Consider the following 18642-nt stretch of genomic DNA (forward strand, 5'->3'; position numbering starts at 1 on the left):
GTTTTATTATGCTTTCTAAATGTTACACATTTCTCAAAAACACAATTAAGTGCCATGAAGCCAAAATCAGAATTATCCTGAAATACCATAAATGTTTTAAAAAGAAGTACAAATAAATAATGCCTAATATTATCTATACCTAAAAATTATTTAGTTTCTTTTTTGTAGTATGTAATTATCTTTCATGTGCCCTTATGGATTTATTATTTCACTGTTTGTTTCATTTAATGTGATGTAAATTCTTTTAGGTCTTGTTCATCCCTTCCCTTCTGCTCACAAAGTGCTTTGTGAAATAAAAGGCACTCAATAAATATCTGTTAAATCCTATCACTGTATAATTAGTAGTGTCAATAAAAACAATTCAGCTATGGTCTCTGAAAGAGGGAAAAAAAAAAAACAGCTATAGGAATCTTAATTTCCCATTACATGAGCTTTTTCTTTGAAAAAGTATGTATGTTTAACTTCACTGGAGTATTGAGAATAAGCCATTTCAGAGAGTTATGACCAACCTAGATAGCATATTCAAAAGCAGAGACATTACTTTGCCAACAAAGGTTCGTCTAGTCAAGGCTATGGTTTTTCCTGTGGTCATGTATGGATGTGAGAGTTGGACTGTGAAGAAAGCTGAGCACCGAAGAATTGATGCTTTTGAACTGTGGTGTTGGAGAAGACTCTTGGGAGTTCCTTGGACTGCAAGGAGATCCAATCAGTCCATTCTAAAGGAGATCAGCCCTGGGTGTTCTTTGGAAGGAATGATGCTAAAGCTGAAACTCCAGTACTTGGGCCACCTCATGCGAAGAGTTGACTTACTGGAAAAGACTCTGATGCTGGGAGGGATTGGGGGCAGGAGGAGAAGGGGACGACAGAGGATGAGATGGCTGGATGGCACCACTGACTCGATGGACATGAGTCTGCGTGAACTCCAGGAATTGGTGATGGACAGGGAGGCCTGGCGTGCTGCGATTCATGGGGTCGCAAAGAGTCGGACACGACTGAGCGACTGAACTGAACTGAACTGAAGCCATTTCAGTTTTCTAACTACTTACCAAAAAAAAAAACTCCTTAAAATTCCAATAGATTTCTGTATCTATTCTTTCTTTCCTTTCCTCTCAACATATTTGTTAGTTTTGCTTTCATTGCTTTATTCCCCACTTGGCACCTTGCTTTAGTTTTGTTTTCCAGTTTGTGCTGTAGTTAGTTTTGTTCTTAACTGGTAAATATAATTTTTGATTTCCTTTGTTTGCCAGGCCAATCTGCTGTACTTTATTTTTGTTGGACTGTGTAAACCGTGTTCATGGTTGTATATGTATATGTGTATATTCCATTATTTTAATTATTATTGGCCTGATTTTTAACTGCCATTTATCTGGGGTTCATCTTTGGTTTCTCATTTTTGGATATATGTTTTAATCTCACTTAAGGCCATAACAAGCCACTTGTAGAATCTTCGTTCCCGACCAGAGATCAAGCCCTGAGCCTTTGGAGTGGGAGCACTGACTCCAAGACCCTAGACTACCAGAGAACTAACACTCAGTTCAGTTCAGTTCATTTCAGTCGCTCAGTCATGTCTGACTCTTTGTGATCCCATGAATTGCAGCACACCAGGTCTCCCTGTCCATCATCAACTCCTGGAGTTCACTCAAACTCACGTCCACTGAGTCAGTGATACCATCCTGCCATCTCATCCTCTGTTGTCCCTTTTTCCTCCTGCCCCCAATCCCTCCCAGCATCAAAGTCTTTTCCAATGATTCAACTCTTTCATGAGGTGGCCAAAGTATTGGAGTTTCAGCTTTAGCATCATTCCTTCCAAAGAACACCCAGGGCTGATCTCCTTTAGAATGGACTGATTGGATCTCCTTGCAGTCCAAGGAACTCTCAAGAGTCTTCTCCAACACCACAGTTCAAAAGCATCAATTCTTCGGCACTCAGCTTTCTTCACAGTCCAACTCTCACATCCATACATGACCACTGGAAAAACCATAGCCTTAACTAGACGGACCTTTGTTGGTAAAGTAATGTCTCTGCTTTTCAATATGTTATCTAGGTTGGTCATAACTTTCCTTCCAAGGAGTAAGTGTTTTTTAATTTCATGGCTGCAGCCACCAAATATCGAATAATGAAAACAGTGGGAACTCACACAAAGGAAACCACTTGAATACAAGACCCAACCACCTGTAGCTCCTGTGAAGGACCCCTCATCTAAACAACAAACAAAACAAAAACAAAAACACAGTCACCAGCAGACAGGATCATCACCTCATTCAGCCTTGCCCATCAGAGGAAAAACAAACAAACAAACAAAAACTCAGCACAAATCTCACCTACCCTATATGAGTGAAGTCACTCAGTCGTGTCTGACTTTTCATGACCCCATGGACTATAGCCTACCCAGGCTCCTCCATCCATGGAATTTTCCAGGCAAGAGTACTGGAGTGGGCTGCCAAACCCTATATGAAGCTTACACAAATCGCAGGAGTAGCAATCCTCATATTAGACAAAGTAGACCTTAAAATAAAGAATATTACAAAAGATAAGGAAGGACACTACATAATGATCAAGGGATCAATCCAAGAGAAAGACATAACAATTGCAAATATCAATGCACCCAACATTAGGAGCACCTCAATACATAAGACAAACACTAACAGATATAAAAGGAGAAATTGACAGTAACACAATAATAGTAGGAGACTTTAACACCCCTCTCACACCAATTGACATATCATCAGAACAGAAAATTAATAAGAAACACGTCTTAAATGATATATTGATGAGATGGATCTCATTGATATCTTCAAGACATTCATCCAAATGCAGAATACTAAACCTTCTTCTCAAGTGCACATGGAACATTCTCCAGGATAGACTACGTCTTGGGTCACAAATCAAACCTCAGTAAATTTAAGAAAATTGAAATCATATCAAGCATCTTCTGTGACCACAACTATATGAGACTAGATATCAGTTACAGGAAAAAAAACTTTAATAAATGTAAACACATGGAGATTAAACAACACATTTCTAAATAACCAACAGGTTACTGAAAAAATCAAAAGGGAAATCAAACAATTTCTAGAAACAAATGGCAATGAAAACACAACAATGCAAAACCTATGGGATGTAGCAAAAGCAGTTCTAAGAGGGAAGTTTATAGCAATGCTATCCAACTCAAGAAACAAAGCATTGAACAGAAAACCTAATTTTACACCTGAAACAACTGGAAAAAAAAAAAAAAATTGGTAGAAGGAAAGAATGCATCCGAGCAGAAATAAATGAAAAATAAATGAAAGAAATAATAGTAAAGATTAACAAAACTAAAAGCTGGTTATTTGAGAAGATAAATAAAATTGACAAACCTCTAGCCAGACTCATCAAGAAAAAAAGAGAGAAGAATCAAATCAACAAAATTAGAAATGAAAAAGGAGAGATTACAACAGACAATTCAGAAATACAAAGGATTATAAGACTACTACGAACATCTATACAGAAATAAAATTGATAACCTGAAAGAAATGGACAGATTCTTAGAAAAGTTCAATCCTCAAAGACTGAACCAGAAAGAAAAAGAAATTATGAACAACCCAATTACAAGCACTGAAATTGAAGCCATGGTCAAAAGTCTCCCCAAAAATAAAAGCATAGGACCAGATGGGTTCACAGGAGAATTCTATCAAACAGTTAGAGAAGAGCTAATGCCTATCCTTCTAAAACTCTTTGAAAAATGTGTAGAGGAAGGAACACTTCCAAATGCATTCTACGAAGCCAGCATCCCCTTGATACCAAACCCAGACAAAGACAACACATAAACAGAAAACTGCAGGCCAATATCACTGATGAACATAGATGCAAAAATACTCAATGAAATTTTAGCAAACAGAATTCAGCAACACATCAAAAAGTTCATACACCATGATCAAGTTGGGTTTATTCCAGGGATGCCAAGATTCTTCAATATATGCAAATCAATCAATGTGATACACCATATTAAGAAATTGAAAGTTAAAAACCATATGATCATCTCAATAGATGCAGGAAAAGCCTTTGAAAAAAATCAGCACCCATTTATGATTAAAACTCTTCAAAAAATGGGCATAGAAGGAACCTACCTCAACATAGTAAAGGCCATATATAATAAGCCTACAGCAAATATTATTCTCAATGGTGAAAAAATGAAAGCATTCCCCCTAAGATCAGGAACAAGACAAGGGTGTCCACTTTCCCACTATTATTCAAGATAGTTCTGGAAGTTCTAGACAGCAATTAGAGAAGAAAAAGAAATAAAAGGAATCCAGATAGGAAAAGAAGAATTAAAGCTCTCACTCCTCACTCAGTGAGGAGTAAAGCTCTCACTGACATGATACTGTACATAGAAAACCCTAAAGACAGTATCAGAAAATGACTAGAGCTAATCAGTGAATTTAGCAAAGCTGCAGGATACAAAATCAATATACAGAAATCATTTACATTTCTATATACAAACAATGAAAAATCAGGAAGAGAAATTAAAGCAATCCCATTCACCATTGCAACAAAAAGAAATATCTAGGAATAAACTTACCTAAGGAGACAAAAGAACTATACACAGAAAATTATAAGACACTAATGAAAGAAATCAACGATGACATAAACAGATGGAGAAATATTCCATATTCCTGGGTAGGAAGAATAAATATTGTGATGACTACACTACCAATTACAGTCTACAGATTCAACGTGATCCTTATCAAATTATCATTGGCATTTTTCACAGAACTAGAACAAAACATTTCACAATTCATATGGAAATACAAAAGACCCCGAATAGCCAAAGCAGTCTTGAGAAAGAAGAATGGAGCTGGAGGAATCAAGCTTTCTGACTTCAGATTATACTACAAAGCTACAGTCATCAAGATACTATGGTACTGGCACAAAAACAGAAATATAGACCAATGGAACAAGATAGAAAGGCCAGAAATAAACCTATGCACCTATGGGTAACTTATTTTTTACAAAGGAAACAGGAATATAAAATGGGGCAAAGACAGCCTCTTCAATAAATGCTGAGAAAACTGCAGTTACGTGTAAAAGAATGAAATTAGAACACTTCCTAACACCACACACAAAGATAAACTCAAAATGGATTAAAGACTTAAATGTAAGACCAGAAACTATAAAGCTCTTAGACGAACACATATGCAGAACACTCAATGACATAAATCAAAGCAAGATCCTCTATGACCCATTTCTTAGAGTAATGGAAATAAAAGCAAAAGTAAACAAGTGGGACCTTTTGCACAGCAAAGGAAACTATAAGCAAGGTGAAAAGACAACCCTCAGAATGCGAGAAAATAATAGCAAATGAAACAACTGACAAAGGATTAATTTCCAAAATATACAACAGTTCATACAACTCAATACCAGAAAAACAAACAACCCAATCAGAAAGTGGGAAAAAGACCTAAACAGACATTTCTCCAAAGAAGACATACAGATGGCTAACAAACACAAACACAAAGATGCTCAACATCACTCATTATTAGAGAAATGCAAATAAAAACTACAATGAGATTTCACCTCACACTGGTCAGGATGGCCATCATCAAAAAGTTTACAAACAATAAATGTTGGAAATGGTGTGGACAAAAGGGAATGCTCTTGCAGTTGGTGGGAATATAAATTGATACAGCCAGTATGGAAGATGGTAGGGAGATTCCTTAAAGAACTAGAAATAAAACCACCATATGACCCAGCAATCCCACACCTAGGCATATACCCTGAGGAAACAAAAAGTGAAAAAGACACATGTATCCATTGTTCACTGTAGCACTATTTACAATAGCTAGAACATGGAAGCAACCTAGATGTCCATCCAGAGAAAGATAAATATTGTGTTCTAATGCACATATACAGAATTTAGAAAAATGGTACTGAGGAATTTATTTACAGGTTAGCAATGGAGAAACAGACATAGAGAATAGACTTGTGAACATGGGGAGAGGGGAGGAGAGGGTGAGATGTATGGAAAGAGTAACGTGGAAACTCACGTTACCAAATATAAAATGGATAGCCAACGGGAATTTGCTGTATGGCTCAGGAAACTCAAACAGGGGCTCTGTATCAACCTAGAGGGGTGGGATGGAGGGGAAGATGGGAGGGAGGTTCAAGAGGGAGGGGAATATGTATACCTATGGCTGATTCATGTTGAGGTTTGACAGAAAACAACAAAATTCTGTAAAGCAATTATCCTTCAAAAATATATATTAAAAGGAAAAATTTCCAATAGATTTGAATTAAATATATTATCATAAGCTTTGTTCAGAATTCTTAACTGTATTTAATTTGGTACTATATTTGCATGAAAATTGTTGTTGTACTGCTTAGGTCTGCATAGATTTATAAACATTTTACTAAAGATTACTTTCACAGATTTAAATGGACATCATTTTACCTGTGGTCTGACCATCTGTTGCTGCAAAGTTTATCAGAGAAATCTTTGTGGAAAATAAATTGTCAGTATTTTAATGTCATTTTTAAAAAATGTTCACCAAAATATTTTGAAAAGTATTATCAATGAGCCATATTTTCCCCACGATTTGGCTATTTACACTGACTAAAAGTGGAAGCTGATTAACACTTCTTTCAGTTGTTTGACATTATACAAACTAGAAACACAGACTTTTAAAAATAATATAATTATTGTGAAAAGAAAGATTGTTAGTTGTTTAGTCCTGTTCAACTTTTTGTGAACCCATGGACTCAACAGCCCAATAGGCTCCTCTGTCCATGGAATTCTCCAAGCAAGAATACTGGAGTGGGTAGCCATTCCCTTCCTCAAGGGATCTTCGAGACCCGGACTCAAGCCCAAATCTTCCAAATTGCAGTTAGATTTTTTACCATCTGAGCCACCAGAGGAGCCCCCAATAATAACTGTAGACATATGCTTGGGGCTGGTGCACTGGGACGGCCCAGAGGGATGGTATGGGGAGGGAGGAGGGAGGAGGGTTCGGGATGGGGAACACATGTGTACCTGTGGCAGATTCATTTTGATATTTGGCAAAACTAATACAATTATGTAAAGTTTAAAAATAAAATAAAATTAGAAAAAAAAATAACTGTAGACATATGTAATCTCATATTTTGATATGGCTTCTGATATTTGGAAAACCTCCAATTAATGCAACTGACAGATGTTTCAAACATGTCTTTATATTTTAGTTGTAGGAAGAATTTCTTGAAAATCTAAAGTGATTGTAACTTCTGCAAATGACAATTATGTAATTTTTAAGCAGTTCACGTTGCTACTCTGAGCCTGTGTTTTGATCAAACTATTATGGTTAATATAATTTATTATGTTTTTGAAAAGAGTCAAATGAACCAGTATATTGAAAATGAAGTGCAATTTATTATGTGTGCATGCTTGCTCAGTTGTGTCCAACTCTTTGCAACCCGTGGACTGTAGCCCACCAAGCTCCTCCATCCACGGGATTTTCCAGGTAAGAATATTGGAGTGGGTTGCCATTTCTGCCTCCAGGGGATCTTCCCAACTCAGGGATCAAACCTGTGTCTCTTGTGCCTCCTGCATTGGCAGGCAGATTCTTTACTAGTGCCACCTGGGAAGCACCCAGTTATAACATATGGTATAATCTTAATAACCTCGTAAGTTTTACTGTTATATTTGTAAATTGCACTATCACAGAAATCTCAGTCGTATGATATAATTATCCTAAAAATAATGTAAACCAAAGTGAGTTTAAATTCCAGTAAAATACATGTTATTGAAACTGAAGAATCAACTTAACATTGCAGATAATAGCCTTAGAGCTTGTGCTTGTATATGTAAAAAAAAAATACAACAATTGTAAGAACATTTTAAGGGAAAAGATGTAAAAATGGGGAAAACTTTTATTTACAGGTTACCTAGAGATATTTAATACTCAGGATGGTAAACTTTTAGTCCTTTCTAATTTCAACCAAGTTTTACTGTCATACATATATTGGCACAGTAAAGTTTTAAGCCTAGATGTTGAACTCTTTTAACAATTTGCTATTTCATGCATATATGTGTGTGTGTGTGTGTGTGTGTGTGTGATTTGCAAGACAGACAACGGAGAGAAAAAAGATAAAAACTCTATGTAGAAAATAGAATTTTATGACTACATTTTACAGAATATGCCAAGAGATATCATTGGTCATTTTATTATTTTGAAAATATTATTCATTTAAACAACTAAAAAAGGTTAAAGCTTGATATAATCTTCAACACTGGAAAGGATAAATTATTGAAAAATATGTAGAACAAAAATTCCATCTCAATGCCATTGATATCACTATACTGTTGAACAAGTATGAGGTATTGAACATTGCACATAATTATACACTTAGGATTTGACATTGTAGCTAAACCAGTTGTTCAAGGCCACTAAAATACTGAAGAGGATTAAAATTATTAACAGTGCAGAGGAAAACAGAACTATAAAATCCCTTGTAACTCAAAGCTGGAAATGGTGCTTTCACTCAAAAGAATGTCACAATTACCAAGAATTTTCAGTAATTCACGACACAAAACAAGACAGCCACCTCTAATTTTTAACTTTTCTATCAAAATGAATCCCGTGGTGATATAGTACATATTTTGGACCTGCATGACAGTGATATTTATAATTGTTATGTTTCAGAACTTACCCCTTAAAGATTTCACATACGTGTGATATGTACTAGTTAAATTTCATCACTTCAGATAGATGGAATGACTTTTAGATTTTATATTAAGCATTAGTATGTCTTAGTAACAACAGATAGAGTATTTAAAATTCATATATTAATTGAAGTGCTGAAAAAAATAGATATGAGTAATAGCAATTAATTGCTAAAAAGATAAAATTCAAGTTTAGATGATACTTGTTCTATGGATTAGGAAATTGCTCCTCTTTATGCAAACTTATCATAAATCTATGGCTCTGGTTTCTAAAATGCCTACTTTCCTCCCCCCAGTGTTAAGTGACTATTGGAGCTAGAAAATATTCTTTCAATGATTTGTAAAATTTGGAGAAGTGGAAAAACCTCAGGAAAACATAAAGTGGTCCACAAACATTTGGCTTATGTGCGATTAGTTGCATTGGCATTTCATAACGGCAAACTTAAAATATGTTCTTTTGAGTATCTAAGCAGTGCTTGGAGAGCTGGCCTACTGGGTGAGAGTACCATTTAAAAACACTTGTGTTATATAATACACAATCAGGAAAAGTATTCAAAATTCTCAGTTAGAACAGAGTTGGCAATGCCAAAGGATGCGCTTTGCTCAAGAAAAGAAACTTTTCATCATAATGGATGGAACTTCTGGCATCAAAGATCATTAAAATCCACCTGAAGTAGGGTTGCTTCATGGGGGATTAGATTCACACAGACCCAAAGGTCAACACATGGAGAGAGTTTTTAACTCTCTGGACCCACCCAACATGAAAAAAGTGGAAAAACAAACACGATGACAAAGAAACACTTTCTCAGCACTGATCATCATTAAGTGTGCTCAACTGTTTATGCAATGGGAAGTTTGACTAAGATGATGACAGAATCTATATTTCCGAGGTGAGGCTGCTACTTAGGAAAATTAGAAGAGTGTCTGTACATAATATTTTGTTTTAGTTCATTTTTATGTAGTAGAATAGACTATTCAGGAAATAGATGAAAAAAATCTATAACAGGTGAGAAATTTATCAGGAAATTGTCAGGAAGGATAGTACTGAGATAAATTCTTTGAAGCATTTTCAAAGTTTGCATACGTTTTAAAAAGAGATAAATTTTCTTTGAGGTGAAGTTTTTGCACAAGTGCAGAGTACAGCATACTATATACATTTGGGCTTCCCTATGCACATATACATATGCACACAGAATCTATATGCCTTTTTAAAAACACATACACAGCTTTAACTCAAAGAAAATTAGTTAGTAACACAATAATCTTTGCAAGACAATCCAAGTGCTGAAATATATGACACCAATCAAAGGGTGATTTCACCTCTCACATTGCCCAGGACTATGACTATAACTCCCTGTTTTAGTTTTTCTTTTGTTGCAACACTGATTGTCATAGATAATCTTTGTGCTTTTGTATAATGCCCATCCGGATGTAACATATATTCACATACAACACTGGACATTTTAAATAAGCATGCTGGAACACAGGCAGGACCATACAACCATGCACAACATTTTCTGAATATGTTTTTCCATACTGACTGCAACGTCAACATGCACCACTATCGTATTTGGTCCTGTACAGCGAGGAATGTACAGCAGAAGCAGTCATGGCTAGATTCACTTGCAAGAGTTTCTTAAGAGAAGAACACCCAGTAGAGAAACAAAACAGAATGAATAAAACCAAAAAAAATCCTAAAATTAAAAAAAAATTTCCTCCCACATGTTAACACTGAAAATCTGGCCATATTCCTCATTCCACAGCAGGTCTTCTCACAAAATTCTGAGTTGAACTGTTTATAAGAGACACATATTAATGTCTCAGAGCTTTTCCTAGCCACTGGAAAAGCTCATCCTGATAAAGCATTTTCCAGCGTACATTGGCTTCAACAGTTTCCACAGCTCTTGAGAAAGAGGCAGCAGCTACTCCGTCGTAGCTCTTCATAAAGTTCTTTAGCTGGAAACAGAAATATTAGAATGGTAAAAAGACAGCATAAGTTATATGGTCAATAATACTCTAATAACTTGGTATGGGGGCCGATGCTTACTATACTTATCATGGTGATTGTTTCATAATGTATGCAAATATCAGATATATACAGGTATATACAGTGTACCTGAAAATAACACAATATTTTACTATGTTTCAATAAAAAATAAAATGTAAAAATTATAAATTCATGTCTTAAAATGAGCCCATGTCCAACATATATAAACAAGAATCTATTTGAAAAAAAGTGTCACAGTCACTACAGAATGTATATTTAATGTGTGGAGTGAGGTAAGTAGGTATATCTAATATGTGGAGTGAGCTTACAATGAAATTCAACGAAACAGATTTTGTCCATTAGGTGTAATGTAATTTCTTTTGGAACTGAAAGGGAAAAAAAAGAATGATATAACAGTTTAAAGTGTAGCTGCTCAGTCATGTACAATTCTTTGCGACTTCAATGACTGTAGCCCACCAGGCTCCTCTGTCCACAGAATTCTCCAGGCAAGAATACTGGAGCAGGTTGCCATTCCCTTCTCCAGGGGATCTTCCTCATGCAGGACTGAACCTGGGTCTCCCATATTGCAGGAGCCACCAGGGAAGCCTAAATAACTCCAAGTTTAGCTTCTTGTTTCATAAATATTAAAGCAGATGTATTTAATTCATCTTTCATAATGGGCTGATGAGGTAGTGGCAAAAACTAGTTCTAATAACAAAGCATATCTAATCTACTAGTAGTAGCATTAGTCATTCAGTCATGTTCGACTCTTTATGATCCCATGAACTGTAGCCTGCCAGACTCCTCTGTTCATGGAATTCTCCAGGCAAGAATACTAGAGTCGATGGCCGTTCCCTTTTCCATGGGATCCTCCCAACCCAGGGATCGTACCTGGTCTCCTGCATTGCAGGCAGATCCTTTACTGCTGAGTCACCAGGGAAGTCCCCATAGCTCTGGGTTGGGCTTATTGACAGAGAACATTCAACCCATCAACCTATTTATTATTGGAAATTTTTCTGTCTTGTAGCCACCACACTTAATAGCAGCTATATTCTGGAATTTCTATCTCCTAATCTTTCTCAAGGGCATTCCCTCTGCTCCACCTCAGCTGTCACAGTCCTATTCAGAAACCCATCAACCCTGTCACGGAAAGCTCCAACTCTGTCATAGATGAATACAGTGGGCTATCTGCTACCTGATGTCTGAGACCTCTCCCTTATTCCTTCTGGTCTATCTTTTATATTGCCAGTATACATAAATTGGAGTGGATTGCAGTTCCTTTCTCCAGGAGATCCTCCCAACCCAAGAATCGAGCCTGGTCTCCTGCATTGCAGGCAGATTCTTTACAGTCTGAGCCACCAGGGAAGCCTGGTGAACATGTGTTATCCAATGTACTAATAGCCTTAACACTGAATACAAGCATTAAAGTTAACTTTTTGTCCACAGGGAGAAAAATATTCATCTTTTCTAAACAAGTAGTATGAGTGTTTGACACTATCTTTGCTGGCAAAAGAATACCAAAATTATTGAGTAACAACAACAAAAAATAATGATGCTATGAGTACTGGTTGATAAATGACACTGGGTCACCTGAGTAACTAGATTTAGAAAGAATGAAGAAGGAATGTTCTTCTTCATTTAGCTAGAGAATTTGAGCTTTAATTAGAGTGTGAAAATTTTAAAATGATTCGTCATAATTTTATGGGTATAAGATTTTCTAGAGAGCACACACACTTTAGGAATGCACAGGGATTTTATTGCAAGATTAAATACTAGCAGTTTTCCTCTCTGTTTCATATGTCTTAATAATTGGACAATGAATGAATAATTGCACCAATGAATGCAAGGCTTATAGACAAATGTGAAAAATCAACTTGTAACACAGAAGTGTTTATATTGTATAATTAGGATGAGGTGAGATTCATCCCATGATGGATGCCACATGATGAATATACCAGGAGAGAAATGTCATCAAGATTGACTCGGGGATAGGGGCATGTGTGTTGGGGGGCAGGGTGGAGGGGGTAATTTAAAATGGAGTTATTAATAATTATACTTTTCTGAATTAATCTAGAAATTGGTTCAGGGTAGCTTGGTTTGTTTATGACAATATTACTTTGATTTTATGATACATTTTTTTTCAAAGTTTATCCTCTACTTTCCTATAAAGCCAGGTACCTTGGAGCATTAGAAATGGATGATCATATCTCAGAGCTATATTCTTTGTAAGACTTTAAAATCACTACCTTTTAATAACAAACATGAAAAATATTCTATGTGTAACAAAGATTTATCATTGCTGTCCTTAAAACTTATCTGACATCTGACACATACAAAAGAAAGAGGACGAAGGGAAGGGACTGAAATTTATTGATACCTTCAATATATAGCTGTGACATGTACACATAGATAAATAGAAGTCTAATGAAAGCATTCAAATCATATTTTTAAACTTAACTAATTTATCTAATAATTCATTTGAATTTATATATTTATGTTCAGATTCATTCAGTCCATATTCCTAAAGCAACAAATAGTACATTTTTATCTATGTTTTGAATTTTGTGTTTTAATTTATTACAAAATATGCACATTACAGTGTATATTTGTATATTATATCTGTTCATTATGGTGGCTTTATTTACATAATATGTCAATCAGGAAAAAAAATTACATCTACTTCTTTTAAACTATGTTCCACATTATTACATATTTTTCTAGGCAGTCAATGAATACTCCAGACAGTAATAAATGACCTTTTGGTAACTTTGACTCTGAGGAGTATGCGCTTGGCCTTTTGATAAAATAGTAAGCCAGCCCGAATACATGAAGGAAAACTCTTGTCTATCTCAAAGGCAAACTGTGAGGTTGACTATGAATGTGTCATTGACACAAACACAGTAGGTCGGATTATCCTGCAAGAGAATTCTTAGTAGAAAATGTAACTGGAGCGTCTCTAGAGATTCATTTCTTAAATCACTATTTAAGTGCGCTAAATACTTCCTTTGTGAGCTTGGAGAGCATGACGTGACTGATATGCAGATTAGCTGATTCATCAGAACACAGATGGCCCCTTTGCATAGTTGGCATAAACTGATCTTATGCCTCATACTCCTCCACAACTCTGCTGGTGAACATGTGGTCAGAACAGCCATGTGATAGGTTCTCAGGCAGGATCATAGCACCTTCCAGATCCTGCCTCACTATCAAGGGCATAGGGTAGATGAAGGCATTTGGCATTCCATTTTGCTTATTTTGGCAGTTCTTCAGTAGATGTTTTGCTGCTATTAGTTTTTTTCATTGCACTTCCTAAATATTTATGCCATCATATGCTTTTATTTGAAAATGTTCCAAGTTTAGACATTTCTATAAAACAAAATTTAGTAAGATGTCAGAGTTGTTTGTGTTTCCTGTTCTTCTTAGCATAAAATTTCTAGACACGTTTGTTAATTTATCTATTTAAAAACATTTCAGTATTTGAAAAAATTCTTAACTTAGGGTACACTAGACCCTAAAACTCACAAAATAATTTGTAATGTGCAACACATAATATACTCTTAGTAACTATGGAACTATCTAAGTGAGTCGAATTAGCTATTGCCTGTTAATGAAGTTTATATTTTCAACACTAAAACTGTAAATGGGATGCCTGTGATGCACAGGAGCTGTATTCTTTCACGACAGTGTTGTGTATAAGGCAAAACAAACAAACAAAGAGTGTTGCAGAGGATGGCTGAATGAACATCAGTATGAAAAATGGCAAGGGCCTCTGAGAGTGGATGAGGTTGTACTTCCATCTGCTTCATGGAGAAATACTGTTCAAATCACTAGAGCCATATAATTAAAAAGAAATGTCCAGTTTCAGGTTCTAGAATGATGCTTTGGGGAAGGACCACAGAACAATGTAAGTGTCTCTACTGAATGCCCCTAAAGCTGATGGGGATCATTAAAATCTCAAATCAGCTTTCAGAATTCATAAAGATGCCAATTCCCTTTTAATCTGTAAACTTTTGAAAATAAGAATATGCTCTAGACAAAAAGAGCACATTGGCTTTTCTGTTTACAAGGCTCATTGGATATGGGAAAATGAGACTGAAATGTCCTCAGCCTCTTCTAATTTATGGAAGGTGGTCATCAGCAATACAAATTATCCCCCCTCCCACCCAACAACAGTGGTCCACAGTCTTACAGTCAATGATTAGATAACAAAAGTGTGGAAAAGCCTCAGGCTGCAGTTGTTAAACTAGAAAGTCAGTGCAAGTAGCTGTGTCCTGGAGGGATTCATCTCTCAGGCTATGGAGAGCTTGTGTTGTGAAGTTAGTTGCTTTTCAGATAATAGAATAAAAGCCACAGTTGAGTTTCAGTTTCCAGATGACACATTTCATTACAGGGGTATCTTGGAACATTTCACATGGCAATTAAATCAAGTGTAAAAAATTAAATATGTAAGTGAAATATGTAAATCAAAATGGCCATCATATGATAAAATTAATTTAAATGTCCACTTAAAACATGTTTTCCATGGGTTGGGTTATCACCAAAGCAAGGGGAAATGAAAGAGTTAGAGAATAGAAGAGGGAGAGAGAACAGGAGAGACACAACGGAAGAGGAAGACAGGAGAAGAAAGGGAGCCAAAATGCAGATGGGGGAGAAGAGAGGAGAGGAGAGATTTTTCACTTTTTTGTTCACTTCAATGGCTGCACAAGTTGTCACTAAATGAATCTTTCATTCCCAGATTATTGAATGCAAAATCAAAGAGTTAAAACTACTTCATTTAAATACACAAAGCCATTAGCTTAATTGTTCTTTCTTTTTGCTTCCTTTGGATATGAAAGAATTCCTTCACTTTTAGGTTCTTAATAAAAAATATAGCAAAACATGCACTAGGGCTTTCAAATCCAAATCTTTCAGGGCTGGGAACACACGTAGCAGGGATAAAAATAGAATTTCAAGTTATTACAATCAGAGACTTAGCTTAGCTCATGGTGTGAAAGAATCCAAGTTGGTGCATGGAAGATGATCATACAAAATTGGGCAATATTCGGAGATATTAAGGACGGATGAAGGCTGATGCTTCTGGGGGAACCTTGCTCAATGGGGTTGGCTCTGGGTCACAGCATCAGGCTTTCTGTCAGTGAAAACTGAAGAAACCGTGATTCTCAATGGTATACTTCAGCTATATTTTATAATTATAGGTGAGGAGAGGCTAAAAAGTGATAAGTGTTTGAAGTCCAATTCATTTTAATCAGTGAAATATTTAGCTCCTTCCTCCTACCTAGTTACGCACCCCCAATCTCACATCCCTCTATTAGAGATGTGAATTAATGGTCATAAAACCAGCTGGTTTAAATTCCGGAGACGTAAACCAGAGAAAAAAGAAAATGTTAGATATTCTGCAAACTGGACTTTAGTCCTTAAGAAAAAAATAAGTTCAATTTCATTAAGGAAATTCACTTGTGATGGTATTCAGCTGAATTTGAAACTATTAATCTTAATATATGTTGTCAGATAGAGTTACTTCCAAATGTATGAATTTATTCCATTTAACAAAACAGAGAGCATGATGCATATTATCTTATCCAATTATCATTCTTTTATAGACCTGACCATAAAGCAATGAGACTCAAGGCCTGTACCTCAACAGCAATCTTAGTTCTGCATATCTGAATGCTGAGTCATTGTGACAGGATAGTTTTAATGTTCCAAGGATCCTAAACTGGGCTCACAGAGTCAAATGAGGAGCAGCTGATTGGGAAGATTTCTAGAGTATATTTGGAGTCTCCTGTTTTGAGAATGACTGGAGCTTCCCCAGTGGACAGTGGAAAAGAATCTGCCTGCAATGCAGGAGACCCAGTTTTGATCCCTGTAGGGAAGATCCCCTGGAGAAGGAAATGGCAACCCACTCCAATATGCTTGCCTGGGAAATCCCGTGGACACAGGATCCTGGTGGGTTATAGTCCATGGGTCGCAAAGAGTCGATCATGACTTAGTGACTATACAACAACAAACAACATTTTGAGAATCATTACATTCAAGCACCTTTCACAGGCTTAATATTTAATGTTTAATATGTTAGAAACATTTTTGCAAATAATGACCGAAGTAGTCTTTAGCATGAATGTGTATATGTGTGCATGTATACGTGTGTGTGTACTTTAAAGGAATGAGTATGAATTTATTGGAAAGAAGTGGTTGAAGTCTATCTATAATTTCATAAGTTTACAAAAGAAAAAAATTACATTCATCTTAAAATATTTACCTCTTTCAGTTCACCTTCAGTATTAAGAAATTCTGTAACACCACTGATAAGTTTGGAATTCATAAATAATGCTTCTCCATACCTTGAAAGATTAAAAAAAGAAAAGTCTTAATGTTAAAACAGGCAGTAATTTAGGAAATACTACTACACAGATTTTTTAGAATCCTTCTCATGAGCTCCATCCCATCTCTTAATGCTATTCAAGGCTATTTCCCTAGGGAGTGGAGAGGTGCAAAGAGCTGTGGCTATGGGACGTCATCAAGTCATCCTGATTGGCTCACAGTGTTTCAAAGAGATCTACATTATCGTAAATTTTAAAAAAGGGAGTCCTATGATATTATAATTAGGAATTACTATTACATTTCCAATATGAGGCCTGAAGAAAAAGTATTTTAAAACTTTTAATTTTAAAGCAACCTGAGTCACTGTAAATAAGGATTCCACCAGAAACATGACTGCAGAACCAACTTTTAGAATTATCCATAAGTCACAGAAATCCTTTGGTCTGGTCAGCCCAAACTGATGTTGGCATTATTTTCTACTTCATTCCTAGAAACTAAGCCAACTTTCTCAAAAAGGCTCCCAAAAGATTAGCATTTTTTCATATGAGCATTAAAATAAAACTGAATTTTTCCTTTGAATTTTACAATCTTTGTATCACAAGCATAATTATTTGACTCATGACCTAAGGTAAGAATACTATGTATCAGCAAGCTGAAAAGATTTCTCCTTTTACTGATTGTGTCTCCTGTGCTAAGGGTACCTATCACAGGATATCATACTCTTTGAAATTAAAAAACAAACAAACAGTACAGTAGGCTAAACTGGAAGCAGTATCAAGATGGCTGAGTAGAAAGACCCTGAATTCACCTTCTCCTATGAACATGCCCAAAATACAACTGCATAAAGAACCTAAGAACGACTTACCGTCTATTCATTGATGATAAAAACCCTAAACAAATGAGTGGGAATGCACATAGACTTAATAAAGGTCATATATGACAAGCCCACATTTAATATCATACTGAATGGTGACAAGTCAAAGTATTTCCTCTGAGACTGGGAACAAGATAAGAATGACCATTCTCACAACCTTTATTCAACATAGTGTTGGGAGTTCTGGCCAGAGCAAACACATAAGAAGCATAAAGAAAAGGAATCCGAACTGGAAAGGCAGAAGTAAAAGTTTCACTGCTTGCAGATGACGTTATACTATATCATATATACTATATGGAAAACCCTAAAAACTACACACACACACACAATTAGTATACTATGTGAATTCAGTAAAATAGGATACAAAATTAATAACAATTGCATTTCTATACACTAATACTGAACTATCATAAAGACAAGTTGAGAATTTTTTTAAAAGTACACTAAAGATATTAATGAGTTTTTAAAAGCAAAAATCCAGCCTTCATTACAAGAGGCTTTCTAATGCTGTCCCTATCTGTGGGAACTTAAGTAATTTAGTTTCTGGAGCCTTAGTTTTCTCATCTTTAAAATGAGGGGTGGGAGGTGCTTATATTGGCAAATGATATCACAGACAAGGGCTTAACCTCTAAAATACACAAGCAACTCAGCAACATAAAAAACAAAAACCTAACTGGAAAATGTGCAGAAGATCATAATAGACATTTCTCCACCTTATACTGCTCAGTATGCTGCTGCTGCTGCTCAGTCGCGTCAGTCGTGTCTGACTCTGTGCGACCCCACAGA

The 18642-nt window shown here is 35.9% G+C and overlaps 1 protein-coding gene across 1 annotated transcript in view; it reads right to left on the bottom strand.

Moving 5' to 3' along the window:
* Positions 1–8172: 8172 nt before the first annotated feature.
* TRHDE (thyrotropin releasing hormone degrading enzyme) overlaps positions 8173–18642 on the bottom strand; it is a 446473-nt gene continuing 436003 nt past the window's right edge. The window contains 2 exon segments of the mRNA XM_070371007.1: positions 8173–10630; positions 16921–17002. Of these exon segments, the coding sequence (XP_070227108.1) occupies positions 10487–10630; positions 16921–17002 (226 nt within the window). The 3' untranslated portion in view covers positions 8173–10486.

This window comes from Bos mutus, chromosome 5 (assembly GCF_027580195.1).
Source record: "Bos mutus isolate GX-2022 chromosome 5, NWIPB_WYAK_1.1, whole genome shotgun sequence".
NCBI lineage: Eukaryota > Metazoa > Chordata > Mammalia > Artiodactyla > Bovidae > Bos > Bos mutus.